Source organism: Aspergillus viridinutans, assembly GCF_018404265.1.
Source record: "Aspergillus viridinutans IFM 47045 DNA, scaffold_2, whole genome shotgun sequence".
NCBI lineage: Eukaryota > Fungi > Ascomycota > Eurotiomycetes > Eurotiales > Aspergillaceae > Aspergillus > Aspergillus viridinutans.
Genome location: NW_025091218.1, coordinates 3,687,012 through 3,701,986, shown reverse-complemented (window position 1 = coordinate 3,701,986; position 14,975 = coordinate 3,687,012). Strand labels below are relative to the sequence as shown.

Below are 14,975 nucleotides of genomic sequence, written 5' to 3'. Positions count from 1 at the left end.
GTGTACATTTCTGTACTTCGCAGTAGTGGTTATATTGTACGCCCATGTACGTGTCGTTACATGTCGATCTAATAAGTCTCCCAACTCCTTCAGCTCATGCTTCTTCCATATTCCACACAAACAAACGTGACATGTGTGAGGTGAGGTGTAACATGAGGTGCAAGTGGGTCGGCATATTAGACTCCTAACAATCAAACAGCATCAATGGATGCTCTTGTGGTGACTTGCTCGTTTTTGTTGCCGAGCTTTGATATCTGCAGGAATGCATCCACTCCATAGCCCTCAAGGCTATGTAACTCAAGGCTGCCTGCCCAATATTCTGCGTAGACCCTGCTCATAGGAAGGCCAATTCCAAGGCGTAGATTAGGTGGACGAGAGGTGAGCGAGTCAAGCGAGCCCTCTCGGTATGTTTCCCTGTCGGCGTGTTTCCGTTCATTGGGCACTGTCAGCTCTTGCATCGTAGCTGCCATCGCAGGGACCTGTTTCAAATTCTGGAGTCGTGATTTGCTCAGAGGGCCTTTGTCGAACGACCACAGATATGGCATAACTTCACGAGGTATGCCTCCCCCTTGATCCGATACTCGCATGATCACATGTTGAGGCGCCTCACAGATAAGAACCTCGATGGGCGGAGGCTTCTCGGAAGACTCCTTGTATTTTTCAATGACAGCCTGGATAGAGTTGCGCAGGAGCTCGCCAATGATATACTCTAAATGGCTCAGAATATACGGGAAAGTCGCTTCAAGATGTCCCTGTACAAGGATCTCAGGGATCTTGTCTGTTCCCGAGCTTTGCCGCATCATATCCTGCGCAAGCTTCCCGCAACGTTCAATCACCTCATTCGCATTGCACTTGAGAAATACCTCGCCCACAAAGTCTGCGTTCATATCAGTCCGGTCCTGCGAGCCTGGGAGGTGCCAGGGAGAGCTGAAAGTTTCTGTCAAGGCTAAGTGCTGCTCTGCAATGACCCGACGGGAAATCCTCTAGAGATCGTGGGCAAATTAGCCACCCGCATAGCTAGCGGTAGAAATCCCGGATGTTGGAAGTTTCCATACCGATCGAAGGAGAGTGTTCATAAATTGATCCATCACGCCTGGTGCTACAAGATCCCGACACTCCAGAACGCCCATTGCCAACTTCGGAATCACGACAAGATGCTCTTTGAGGGTCTTACGCAGGATGTCACAAAATCTTTCGTTATCCTCTAGAGTCTTGATCTCCGGTACGACGCGAAACCGTTCAAATGCCTTGTAGTAGAGCTCATATACAAGGGAAAGATGTGGATTTGCTACAACCACATACGGCAGCTTCTGGATGTCTCGCAGTCGATGCGCAATTCTGGCCGTGGGGAATCAAAAAATGCAAGTCAGGCCTGCACGGCTCAAGGCATGCAAGGGGAAAGCGCATACTGACCTGGTTGGCAGCTCTGTTCGCACGTAGTTGGCGGAACTGATGAGGCGTGATTCAGTTAATGTTCGCCCAAAGAAGGTCAATTGCCGAAGACTAATAGGCCGAATCTCGCGCTCAACCCATCTGTCACGCATAGAGTCAGCAATAGTTGTACTTATGCTGGTAGCATTTGCATACTCGTCGAGAACGGAGCCAGGTCTCCACGGAGGCGGGCTATGTGAGTTGTCAACACTGGAGTAGAACCGTACTCGAGGTTTGCAACTCAGTCGAAGCGCATGCCAACATCGAAATGGTTGATTTCGCCGCATGATGCGGTCGACTCAAGGCGCAACAGAACTTGAAAGTTCAGGGATATCGCTCCGCAGTGGATTTGACTCAGCCGGGACGGTTGACCAGTATAAGATAGATATAGCGTCTTTCGTACATGGCTCATCTGCAATTAGCAGCTACCAACAATTCCTTGTCTCTCACTGGTGGCATGACATCTTGCTGGACATGTAAATTAAATTATGACTAGGTGAGTAGAGGTGCCAGTGATAAATAATTAATCCAGGGCGGTGAGTGGTTATCCTGACATGTGACGTCGACACTGTCCATGAAGACTTCCAGTTGCTTTGTTGATCTTCAGTAACCAGCATCAACAGGAATGTAAGTGCATTAAAGATCACTTTGAATCCTATCGCTGCGGAGCATATCTTTAGGAGTAAATGGCTAATGTCAGGCATATGATATGAAATAAAGAACAGACACTGAGGAATTACATGATGAGAGACAATGAGTCAATGATGGATCCATGCTGCCAGCCTACCACATGACTAATGTAGACTGGCTTGTGGGTGCAGCACCTATCCATTCCTAGCTTAGTACCTCTCTACTCTGTGATGCCTGGTTATTCCTCGGCTTTTGCCTGGGGCATGCATCACAAGTGGCATAATCCTGAAGGACACAACTATGTAGCCAGGTGTTGGTCTACTTCGCGCACTCATTTTTGTCGTGCTCTTATTCTGAGATACCATGAGCAAGATGATAGATGCCAGGAAATCTGTCAAGTAAAAGCCAAAAGAGAACAGAATACCATCATTTTTAACGTCTTGGTGTTCGCTGCAACCGACTATGCCCTTGAGCTTGAGGCATCTATAACCTGCCCTAAGCTTACCTAAGTGAGAATTTACAAAGGCGATGATGCCGTACAGGGCGATCAAAAGACTAACCAGTAGAACATTAGCTAACCAGTAATTCCGACATAGACAAATTAAGCACTTAATCTCTCATTTATCTCTTCTGCAGGTGCTACGTTTAGATTGCTGTACTTGAGCAATACTCTGCAGCCTACCTTATTCATAGGCGGTCTCAAGTTTCCCACCTGTTTTTATTGGGTTCTGGAAACTCCGCCACTAGCTTCATCTCCTGTGAACCGGAATCTGGTCCTTCAGATCTCTTTTTACCACTTACTCATTGTCTTGTGTCACTCTCTTATTCATATTCTTCTCATCTTATCACGGTTCTGACTGTTGTTCGCCTTCTCCTCTGTTTGCTTCCTGGGTAGCCCCCCAACGCGTCCTTGATTGACGGTATTTTCAGGTGACGTGCTTGAGCGCACTTTTCTTTCTTCATGGACAACGTCAGTGCCCCGTTCATTCCTGTCTCCGCATAAAAAAGAAGAGGAACGATCCAGAGTCGCTGGAACATTATTTATCAATATCTGACATGTGACCTTTTCGTCTTATAGGTTGCGGATAATGAGATGCTCGTCGATGAATATGAGCAGTATCACAATGACAGGACAGACGATGTCGTGGTTTCTCGCTCCGGATCAGAGGAGCCGGAACCAGAGCCCTCTGCGGATGACTGTAAGATTGTCTACCATGCCGTTCAGATGTTATACACTTTCCCACATTTGTTCAAGATGGCTTTGGATCGGTACCTCGGTCCTCGCGCAAGGGTCGAATATCCAAGAGTCAACTGCTGGCGCCTAGATTCACACACCTCGTCCCTCGCAATGACACGAAGGCATTGTACTAAGCACTGGTTTAGTTCCAGCAATGATGGCACGCATACTTCCTAAGGATCCGGACCTGGAAACCGCGGACGAGGCATACCACACATGGCACATCCAGGATTGGCGGAAGTTAAAAAAGAAGGAGCATGGACCAGTATTCCAGTGTGGGGGGTTCCCATGGTGAGTTGAGCATTTGCAGAGCACTCCGGTTGCTCTCGCCGTCTGACATTGGTTAACAGGCGAGTCCTTTTCTTCCCTTACGGTAATCATGTCGATTATGCCTCGTTCTATTTGGAGCACGCCTGGGACAAGGAGCCTCCGGAAAATTGGTATGCATGCGTCCAGTTTGCTCTGGTATTGTGGAACGTAAATGACCCATCAATTTATGTATCTCATGGTATGTACCTCGTCGGCCCTTGTGCTCCCTTTTCTTCGTCGTTCTGAACCCGAATGTAGTCGCTACGCACCGTTTCAATGCCGATGAGGGCGATTGGGGCTTTACCAGATTCTGTGAGCTGCGCAGACTTTTCAACATGCCATGGGAAGGCCGTGGAGTGCCCTTGGTGCAGAATGATGAAGCTAAAGTCACTGCCTACGTGCGTGTTGTGAAGGATCCGACAGGGGTACTTTGGCACAGTTTTCAAAAGTATGTACTGCTTGGATATGTCAGCGTCGTACGAAGCTTACTCGACCTAGTTACGACTCGAAGAAGGAGACGGGCATGGTGGGGTTGAAAAACCAGGGCGCAACGTGCTACCTCAACTCCCTGCTGCAATCCCTGTATTTCACAAATGCTTTCCGCAAGGTAAGGGCTTCCTTTCTTAGACTTCTGTTGGAGATATTGACTATTTTTTGGAGGCCGTGTACCAAATTCCCACGGAGGCAGAAGCGACGCGAGAGAACAGTGCCTGGACACTCCAGAGGCTCTTCTACAATCTTCAAACGAGCGAAAACTCTGTCTCAACAACCGAGTTGACTGCATCATTTGGCTGGGAATCGCGGCAGATCTTTGAACAGCAAGATGTCCAGGAACTTTCCAGAAAGCTTATGGAAAGGCTGGAAGAGAAGATGAAAGCGACACCAGTAGAGAACGCATTGCCCGAACTTTTTGTCGGCAAGACGAAGACTTACATTTCTTGTATCAACGTCGACTACGAATCGTCGCGTGTGGAAGATTTCTGGGATATCCAGCTCAATGTCAGAGGCAACAAGACACTCGACGATAGTTTCAAAGATTATATTCAGGTGGAGACCCTCGAAGGCGAGAACAAGTACGATGCAGGCTCTCCATACGGCCTGCAAGATGCCAAGAAAGGTGTCATCTTCGAGAGCTTCCCTCCCGTGCTCCATCTGCACCTGAAACGCTTCGAATATGACATTAATCGCGATGCGATGATGAAGATCAATGACCGCCACGCTTTCCCGATGGAATTCGACGCGACACCATATCTCTCTGATGCTGCCGACAAATCAGAACCGTGGATTTATCAGTTGCATGGAGTTCTAGTTCACAGTGGTGATCTGAACGCAGGCCATTACTACGCATTCTTGAAGCCTACCAAGGACGGCCATTGGTACAAATTCGATGACGACCGTGTGACCAGGGCCACTGACAAGGAGGTACTTGAGGAGAACTATGGTGGCGAATATAAACTATCTAATGGCGCGGCCGGCGTCCGGCAACCACATACACGGGGTCTGTCGACTAAACGGTCAATGAATGCCTACATGTTGGTCTATATTCGGAAAACGCGCCTGGATGATGTCCTTCTGCCGATTACAAAGGAAGATATCCCTTCTCACATTGGTAAGCCCCGCCATTCTCTTCATACGCGAGCAGACATTTTGACATTAAATCAGAAAAGCGTTTAGTAGAGGAGCGGGCAGAGCTTCTCCGCAGAAAGAAGGAGAGAGAAGAGGCTCACCTGTATATCAATGTCGGAGTTCTATCGGACGAGTCGTACAGGTCACACCATGGATTCGATCTGACGAGCACGGACCTGCCTACCGGCGATCCGGCCCAGCCGAAACAGTATAGGATTCTTCGGGCTCAGAAGGTTGGCGAGTTCGTAGAGCAGCTTGCGGAAGAACGGGGTCTGAACGCAAACCAAATCAGGCTGTGGGTGATGGTGAACCGTCAAAACAAGACGACTCGGCCGGACCAAGCCATCAAAGACCCAGAAATGACGGTGGAAGAGGCCTACGGCAGATTTGGGACTAAAGGGAACCCGTTCAAAGTATGGATGGAAGTTGGGCAACCATCTGCGGATGGAACTATCTCGTGGCCTGACAGCAGTACTTCTGTTCTCGTCTTTTTGAAGAACTTTGACGTCCCGTCTCAGACTCTTTCAGGAGTCGGTGCTGTATACGTCCGCAAGAATCAGAAAGTCGCAGAACTTGCCCCGACAATTCTCGAGAAAATGAACTGGCCTGCCGGAACAGAGTTCATGCTTTTTGAGGAAATCAAGCACAACATGATCGATGTGATGAAGCCGAAGCAGACTTTCCAGCAGTCCGAAATCCAAGACGGCGACATAATCACGTTTCAACGCACAGTCAAAGAATCTGACTTACCACCCAGTGCACTATACACAGATGCGAGGCAGTATTATGACTACTTGCTGAACAGGATAAATATCACTTTCGCTCCCATCAAAGCGACTGATGGCGACGAGTTCACTCTCACTCTGAGCCGAAAGATGACATACGATCAGTTCTCGAAGAAGGTCGGCGAGTACCTCAACGTGGAATCCACTCACCTGCGTTTCGCCCCTGTTCTTGCAAGTACCGGAAAGCCCAAGCAGTTCATTAAACGCAATCCTAACCAGGCCAACCAAACACTGTACCACATCCTTAGTGGGCAGGTCAGTGGCTACGGTTATAGCATGCATCGCCAAGACGCACTATACTACGAAGTCCTTGAGACTAGTCTTAGTGATTATGAGTCGAAAACTACACTGAAAGTAACGTTACTCCCGGAAGGCATTGTGAAGGAGGTAAGTCCACCGTATCGTCGAGCCCTAGGGTCATTTATGCTCACTTTTTCATCAGCAATTGGTTGAAGTCCTAGTGCCTCGGGACGGCACCTTCGCAGATCTTCTGGCAGGTCTGCAGAAAAAGGCAAACCTTGAAGATGATATGGTTCGGGAAATGCGCATCTTCGAGGCCCACAGCGGTAAAATTTACAAGGAGTACCAAGAAGATGCTAAGATCGCTGGCATCAATGAGTACGTGACTTTATACGCCGAGAGGATACCCGAGGAAGAACTTCAGATACAGGACGGCGAACGGACAATCAACGCATTCAGCTTTGACCGAGAGCCGAGCAGGCCACATGGTATCCCGTTCAAGTTTGTCTTGAAACCTGTATGCACCATCCCTTTTCGATCTTTTAGCTTTCACTAGTGCTCACAAACTTTCAGGGCGAGATCTTCAAGGAAACAAAAGAGAGGCTCTCCAAACGAACCGGCATCAAGGGCAAACAATTTGAGAAGATTAAATTTGCTGTCGTTCCCCGGTCTTTGTATTCTAACCCACGGTATCTTGATGATGGTAAGTGTTGCGTTGTCCCTTATGAAGCGAAGAATTGGAGGCGCTAATATAACGATTGCAGATGATATCCTTTCCGACATTGTTGGCGAATCCGACGATCTGCTGGGACTGGATCATGTAAATAAAAGCCGGAGCTTTTGGAGCAGGAGCGAGTCTTTTTTCATTCGATAGATGAGGGGATCTATGCGATGTACTCGGTGGCGACGATTCCTACCATCAAACCTATGCTTATAGATAGCACGCATGCTATTCCTATTGATGCCTCATACTTGAGAAATACCATATTCCTGTTTCGAATATTTTCAAGGTCTGCTGGGCTCCTTAGTCCTCTCCTCGTGCCAATGGCTTCTATGTCTTGGCGTTTTCTTATACGATTTTACACCTTCTTTCAAGGTTTGGCCTAGTGTCCGTTCCTGCAGGAGGCACCAGGATTTGAGCCCTTCCAAACCCGCTTAAATCTGCTTCGTCTCGAGCTCTTAGTATCATAGTTTTATAGTATGGCCCTTATCACTCCACGCCTGTTGTCATCTAACTATGGGGAGGGCCCCATACAAAGTAAGCTTCCTAGTTCCTACTGAATGATAGGGACTAGACCTATTGTGGTATACTGCAAACACAACAAACGCGGCGGAACGCAAAGCTGTCCAGAACTTCCCACTCACTCCTGAGCTCCGTAGAAGTCGCGTGTGTTTGGAGTCAACTGCTTTTTTGTGAAGGGAGCCGCCCCGTTTGACTACGGACCCTCTTCTCTCTTCCCTAACCCACAATGCAATTCTCAGCTGTATTGATAGGTCTCCTGGCCACTCTGGTCTCGACCGTGACGGCTACCGCTTTAACGTACAGACTCGAGGCCAACGAGAAGGCCTGCTTCTATAACTACGTTGACCAGAGGAACGCCAAGGTTGCTTTTTATTTCGCTGTATGCTCTCCTTCTTTTACCCCTGAGAATAGAAAAATGTCAAGCGCAAGGATTTGATAAACGGAAACATGGCTGATAATGCGTTGACTCCAGGTTCAATCCGGCGGCTCTTTCGATGTCGATTACTCAGTTGTCGGCCCCGGAGAGAAGGTTGTCCTAGACGGAACCAAGGAACGGCAAGGCGACTTTGTCTTCACGGCTCAGAGCATTGGGGAGTACCGATTCTGCTTCAACAATGAGATGTCAACATTTGCGGAGAAGACGGTCGACTTTGAGATTGCTGTACGTTCGGGTCCTTGGATACACAGTGGCTGGATTTGTACCGAGGGACTTATCGCATTAACTCGGAGTCTTTGTAGGTCGAGAATGAGGAGCGCGCGCAATTGCCTTCAAGACAAGGTGCCAGTCCCGAGCAGGCTTCGGCCCTTGAAGAGTCCATCTACAAACTGTCCGCTCAGTTGTCGACTATTGCCCGCAACCAGAAGTACTTCCGGACCCGCGAGAACCGCAATTTCAGCACGGTTCGCAGCACCGAGAGGCGGATCTTCAACTTCAGTGTGATTGAGGGCTTGATGATGGTGTCGATGGCGGGTCTGCAGGTGTTTGTTGTTCGGTTCTTCTTCCAGGGTGCGCGGAAAGGTACGTATTCCCTTGCTTACGCGGGCATGAAACCTGGCGCTATGATCTTTTCCGTTCCTTGATTCAAGTCCATATCTGACTGACGTCCTTGCAGGCTACGTGTGATGAATGAACATGAATACTATAGTTATGTCTGTTGAATTGTGGCGTCTACTATTGTATCTATCCCCTTGTCATAGGTTCTAGAATTAGTGCGCCTTTGATGCTGAAGCCTGTTTCCCTTACAAGCAAACTTAGCGACCTCAATCCGTGGGCGGAGAAGGGCGGATTTCATTGTGTAGCAAGCTTTTGTTCTCTTAAATGGGGCTAAGAGCAATCATGCTCCGCATCATTGCGCACCTTGTAACGCTTATGGGGCTTTCCTGACTCTTTGTTTTCATCCGGTTCGAACTAATGCCTGTAGTGCAGCAAGGTTCCTGAGAAATGACCTCACTGATTCCATAAGCGGTTCAGGGCAGCGAACCCAAACGACATGCTCCAGAGTAGGGCTAAGGAGGAAGCTATGAGAGGAGAGCAAGTCGGCGAAGCGAGGTGCACTGAGGAATCAGTTCGAGAGCGGTGTTGCTTGTGTAGAGAATAAAAGCGATATACTGATATGACAACATCCCAGCTATCACTAAAACTGGCAAACTTATTTAGTACTGGCGACCAACTAAGATAGTAAGCTATTCATTTCTCCTCTTTCTACCTACTACCTTATTATATGGTTAGTATGAAGTACTAGAGATATAATTCTCCAACTAAAGTGAATGCTCACTAAGCTATCACAAGTTGACCACCCTACAGAATGTCCGCGCCCATGCCTGCACCTATACCCAAACCCTCTGCAGTTACCCTGTACTATAACTGCTATAACCATGTAATAGTGGTATCTTGATGCATATCACTATAGAGTACGGATTAGCTCCCTGAGTGTTTGCTTACATGTGCGGTTGGAATACATTTTCCTGTCTGTCATATCATACATGACCGTCGCCTGCTTGATCAGGTAATGGGGGTGCGCTGTATCACTACCCTATTACTATTGATAAATATGCTAAATCACCAATGCATGTCTTTTGGCCTGTCATCCAGAAGAGGAAACCTTGGTCATGGGCCCGGTATGCTAGAGAGTGTATAGCACCTCTAACAATAGCAAGAGAGGAAATGAACAAAGGAAGAGATGGTTGAAGGACATATCCTACAGGGCTGAGTAGTGGGATATCACTTAACAGAGTATATGATAGTATTTCCATATGTTTGTCAAAAGGCTAAGTTTAAAAACTGAACTGGAATGGGTGAAAGGATTATATCATTGTATAGGTTTTTGGGTATTCACTGACCTGAGCTTTACTTTATAAAGGTCAGAAACTTCCCACATATTTTGTCTAGCGACTTCCTTTTAATAAAGCTGGCTACTTACAAGGAGATGAGCCATGGAGCCCTCAAATCCTAACTTTGAGATACTTTCTGACTATGAGGAGGAGATGCTGGAGTCTCAAGCTGTGCGGGAGGTTCTTGATCATCTCGCAGTAGGGCTACTCTCGAAACTTGATGTTCATGTTCTCTGCAGCTTTGTTCAATATGGGGAGGAACCCACAGAACAAGAAGAGTTTCGAATGAGCCTGGCGAGGAAACTCTGGGATCAAGTCCTACAACTTTCCACCCTCAGTGGTGTTGGGCGTGCATCCTTGCCATGGTTTCATGAAAAGACCCAGCAATACCTGAGATCCGCTGTTGCCGGAAAGAGGATCAGTGAGGTATGGGTTCATAACTTTCTGTTGTGGGTATGGAACGATATGAAACGGGCAAGGGAGAACGGATCGGAATATCCCAAGTGGTATAACCCAGTCGATCCTTTCGATATTGCTGAGATTCAAGCTCTGGAAAGAAGACAACAGCAACAACAGCCTCCATCTGGGGCCAAGGCGAAAGCACCTTCTAAGACTCCTCGACCGCGCTTTCGCAAGGAGCTTCCTCAAGGAGTAGGGTGGTCTGAATCTGTTATGCAAGAGTCAATGCCGGCTGTGCAAAACCCTGCTCGCTCAGAAGTATGTACGATCAGAGCGCTCTAACATCTTATCTATTCTCTGTTGAGTAATGGACTAACCTAGCTAAAGGCACTTAAAATATCCCACTCGATAGTTTTCCCAGACATACGGAAAACAGCAGAAAGACTCATTTCCACCCTGTCAGAGGGAGCAGTCACTATTCACCCAATGGTCTCGTACCCATTGCTCTTTAACAAGCTTGGCGGAACGCAGAATCTATTGAAAATGATGATGGAGTCCCTAAAGCCAGCGATTCAGGCGCTAGAGGGTAGGAAAATCACACGCATAGAGTAAGTCTGACTCTTCTCTCCCGTCTCAATATTCCTGATCATGCTAAGTCTCTGCTTAGTCTGGACCATATCATGAGCCGACAGGTTTCGCCCTCGTTATGGCCAAGAAGGGGCGGCTACCTTGTATATGTCACGGATGCTGAACAACCAAAATATTGGAGACCATACGTGGGTCAATCCAATGATCTTGTCCGACGAATAAGTGAGCATTCCAAAGCATTTACTGATCAGCATGAGAATACTCTATTATACTGGATCAGCTCACGGAGCTTCCGTCGAGAGATGAACTTTATCCAGCTATGGACGTTGCCTGAGTTTGTCATAAACAGCTCTAAAGGAGTCCGCGATATATTGAATAACATGATGGAAATGCTGATGTCATTATGTTTTCAATCTCTGCCGCAAGCTCAACTTTCAATGTTCTTGGCTGGTCAGGAACATCTGGCAACCACAGGCCTGAATGTCACCTCACCCCTTGTTCAAGGGGTTGTGCTCAGTGGAATTGAAAAGGAGGCATATCGGCTTCAACTCTTAGCCTCAGTCGACCCTGAAATCCGGGCCTTTCCTCAAGCCAGAAAGCAACAATTAATGGAGAAAAACTGGCGCTCATTCTCTGATCAGCCAGTGGAAATCAATTACCAAGATGCCCTTGCTGAAGCATGCAGCTCATTAGGCCTTACTGAGAACCTAGCCTTACCATTTGATGGCAGCCTCCCATGTTCGCGAGAGGATGTGCTAGACTCGAGTATCGACACTGCTCTCCAAGAAGCAGCTTACGAGCTTGAAAAATTAACAGGTAGCACCGTTCCACTTAGCATGCCATTTGGCTCTTTTGCAGCACGGCTTGGGATCATACTAGACCATGATCTCTTACGCAATGATGAGTCTGATATCCCAACTGCCCTCAAAGAGATTGGTTTTCACAATGAGAATTGCCTTGTATGGCCATTCAACCTTCAGAACCATTACCTGGCATCCTCTTCTCAGATCAGACACCTAGGTTCTGAAGCGGACATCTTGCGTTCGCTGAACCACAAAATCATTGAATTATCCAACTTGAGAGTGATAATTCTCTGTGGCGACAATGCCGAGGCCTGTATCTTATCCCCAGAACTGCATCCAATTGACATCAAACTCGGGAATTATCCATATAGGTCGTTTGTGCAGATCAAAGATTCTCGCATTAAGAGAATCTACATCAATGCCTCGGTAGCAGTTTCTTCCCTATACTCAGTCAACTGGAATGAGAGCTTGAGGTTTGCCCTCGCAATAAAATTCGCTACACAGATGACCTCTACCTACAAAATCAGACCATTCCTTTACAGATCCAGGAGGGCGCTCCTTGACATTGTCATCGCGAGCTTCCATGAAAATAATGGAGAAGAAAAGATGACCCCTGAGACAATGCCTCCAAGCATTAAAGCCTGGTTGTTTACAAAAGGCTTTACCTCTGATGATGATTTCAAGAAATTGGAAGATCTAGGCGGAACTTTCACTAAAGGTCTTCTGCTTGCAATGTGCACTTCACCTGCTTGTCCTGAGAATGAGAAGCCTCCATCTGAGAGGCCTATTCTTTCCAAAAATAAGTTTGATTCACGACTTTTTACAAAGAAGCAATTGGATGAGATGCGATCTATTCATAAGCAGAAAAGGTCGGAGATTTATTCCCGATATCCAGGGACGGCAATCGTCACAGACAGTACGGATGTTCCGGAGACATCTTCAGTAAGTGATGATTACGAAGATGAAACTATTCAACAGAATCTCCTGGATAGACTTTCAAATCAGTGTCTGAGCGATGAGGGATCTGTACACAGTGTCATCAAAGATGTCCTTTCAGACAATGTGTATGAGAACATTGCCTCGGAAGTCCAATCTCAACTAACAAAACCCCCAAAAAGAGGAAGGCCTAAGGGGCTTATTCCAGCACACATCAAGGAGCTCAGGGAAAGTGAGAATTGTTGGTGGTGCGACGCAATCCTCGACAAGAGTCGCTGTTGGAACTTTGACCTTCAGGAGCGACTGTGTCATAGATGTGCAATGAATGCCCTAAACTCAGGCCGTCTACAGATCTTGAAAAAGCAGATAATGGAATTGGAAATACGCTGCGGCTGTTGCAAGTCCTTATTTGGGTCACATTGGACCTTCAGCAGTGCGACGAATCTTCCTACATGTTCTCTCAGTTGCCAGTCGATGCTGCTTCACAATGATGAAAGTGAGTATCCAGATCGGTCAGACGCACTGCCAAACTCAGGCGAAGCACGCTATCAAGATCAGTGTACCGACCATTTATTTATGAGGCCACCGCTGGTAGCCTATTTCAAAGATGTCCACGATATCGATACCTCTATTGTATCGCTCGTTGCGAAAAAGGAGTCCAAATCCGAGATTGATTGCAGAATTAACGAGGAATCGCTTTGAGCTGGGCGAATCAATAGGTGTAATGGCGGAGACTCCAAGTTGGCCAGTCCGCAACGGTTTGAAAAACCACCTATTCTCTGAATGCCATTTACTTTTCCCGCATACTCCAACCTTGTCTTGGCTGAATTTTGTTTCTCTGTATGGAATTACGGAAGAGGGTTTTAGAGCTTTCACGCTCATGGTTGAGTTTCTGCTCGAGTTGATACTGGCTAGCTTTCCGAACTATTATGGCAGTGCTTATGAGAAATACGATAGTGATGGATAATATTCAATTAAAACAATGTGCCAACCATTGCTTTTGAATATAGAATATGATCCAGCACTAATCATGGAGATTGAGAAGGACATCCTGCTGTCTTCTCAATTACTGCGAGAATTGCGCTGTTCAGGAAAGGCAGGCTCTTTAAGTCTGCACTCTTCTGCAATTAGAAAAAATTGAAAACCATTGGCTAGTCAATAAGAATAAAAGTGTCTAGTAATGTTAGATATAGGATGAAGAGGGTTTGTATTCTGTTTATTTCTCTAGGGTATTCAATCCACACTCAAATTTCTACTGCGATACTTACCTACAGTAACTGATAACGATGTTGTTATTTTCTGCTTTCTGGCAGCGCAAAAAGCAATGTAGCCCGATTAACTCAGTTGGTTAGAGTGTCAGACTTGTCGGTACCCCTCTTAGTCATCATCTTCTTTCACACATTGCTAATTCCCTTCTAGTTAATCTGAACGGCGAGGGTTCGAGTCCCTCATCGGGCGCTTTATTTTTTTTGCCTCTCCATCCTACTGAATGCCTAGAACTCATCTCTCTTGTCTGTTCTGCTAATGATGGTCTTTTTTCATCAGCCTTTCCGAGAGTTTTGTTAAGGAAAAATATAGATATGCAGGTGATGTAATATGTGAAGTATAGCTTAGGTACCCACACATTATTGACGTACGTCTCGAGACGTAGTAGCAACATTTTTGATGCGCAAAGCAAGAATTTAGTTAGCTTATAAGTCTAAGAACGCCGGAAGTTTCTATCCAATCGCCCGATTAACTCAGTTGGTTAGAGTGTCAGACTTGTCAGTACCCCTCTTAGTCATCATCATCTTTCGCACATTGCTAATTCCCTCCTAGTTAATCTGAACGGCGAGGGTTCGAGTCCCTCATCGGGCGCTTTACTTTTTTTTACCTTGTTATCTCTTTTCGTTTTGACTTCATCTACCCTTTAGAGATCCATATACTCTAGTTTGTCAGGTAAGGGGGTGTCGCTGACCGAAGGGTGTCTCCCTATCCTCAGGTGGTGTCTGGTTATTAAAGCCGACCCACTGCAGGTAGAAAAATTGGACCACCCAGCAGTTCGGGGACAGGCGTCTCGCGTTGTCTCGATGAGTTCCTCTCGAAAGGCAGGTACGCGAGAAACAATGGTACGGAGTACTCCAGCAGATGACGTTTTGCTGCAGGCTTGCCATTTCAAGTGTTGATCCTTAGGTGAAATTCTGTGTTGCGCAGTGTTCATCTCTTCGTCCGTCCCAAACAGTGTGAAATCATCAGACATCATAGGGACCGCTCACCATGACAATTGTCTGAGTGCTATCTACACCACGAAATATCATTCGTACTCGAAGGGTTCTACTTTGGATCTCCTGTGGATAACCATGCTCTTGGGGTGGTCCAATGAACTCCTGTCCTGGATTTGGAATACGAAAAGATGGCCTTCAGAGAAGCGAACAGTG

General features: G+C 46.9%; 4 protein-coding genes and 2 non-coding genes across 6 annotated transcripts; 5 read left to right on the top strand and 1 right to left on the bottom strand.

Moving 5' to 3' along the window:
- Nucleotides 1–191: 191 nt before the first annotated feature.
- On the bottom strand, nt 192–1,718 carry Aspvir_004723 (protein kinase PKP2; the record flags this gene model as incomplete). Its single annotated transcript, XM_043267945.1, has 4 exons — nt 192–983; nt 1,056–1,338; nt 1,414–1,533; nt 1,588–1,718. The coding sequence occupies 4 exons, from the start codon at nt 1,716–1,718 to the stop codon at nt 192–194; spliced, it is 1,326 nt and encodes a 441-aa protein (XP_043123880.1).
- A 1,304-nt stretch (nt 1,719–3,022) lies between these two features.
- On the top strand, nt 3,023–7,132 carry Aspvir_004722 (ubiquitin-specific protease UBP15; the record flags this gene model as incomplete). The annotated part of the gene is made up of 11 exons (XM_043267944.1): nt 3,023–3,031; nt 3,140–3,260; nt 3,445–3,589; nt 3,649–3,806; nt 3,866–4,055; nt 4,106–4,214; nt 4,268–5,216; nt 5,270–6,405; nt 6,461–6,775; nt 6,832–6,961; nt 7,023–7,132. 11 exons carry the CDS (start codon nt 3,023–3,025, stop codon nt 7,130–7,132), a joined length of 3,372 nt encoding a protein of 1,123 aa, XP_043123879.1.
- A 595-nt stretch (nt 7,133–7,727) lies between these two features.
- On the top strand, nt 7,728–8,581 carry Aspvir_004721 (emp24/gp25L/p24 family protein; the record flags this gene model as incomplete). Its single annotated transcript, XM_043267943.1, has 3 exons — nt 7,728–7,880; nt 7,974–8,162; nt 8,240–8,581. The coding sequence occupies 3 exons, from the start codon at nt 7,728–7,730 to the stop codon at nt 8,579–8,581; spliced, it is 684 nt and encodes a 227-aa protein (XP_043123878.1).
- A 1,353-nt stretch (nt 8,582–9,934) lies between these two features.
- Nucleotides 9,935–12,752, top strand: Aspvir_004720 (uncharacterized protein; the record flags this gene model as incomplete). Its single annotated transcript, XM_043267942.1, has 4 exons — nt 9,935–10,549; nt 10,619–10,839; nt 10,899–12,684; nt 12,747–12,752. 4 exons carry the CDS (start codon nt 9,935–9,937, stop codon nt 12,750–12,752), a joined length of 2,628 nt encoding a protein of 875 aa, XP_043123877.1.
- A 1,135-nt stretch (nt 12,753–13,887) lies between these two features.
- Aspvir_004719 lies at nt 13,888–14,016 on the top strand. Its single transcript has one exon. It is a non-coding gene; the product is annotated as a tRNA-Thr (tRNA).
- Nucleotides 14,017–14,286: 270 nt separating this feature from the next.
- Aspvir_004718 lies at nt 14,287–14,415 on the top strand. Its single transcript has one exon. It is a non-coding gene; the product is annotated as a tRNA-Thr (tRNA).
- The last annotated feature ends 560 nt before the right edge of the window (nt 14,416–14,975 follow it).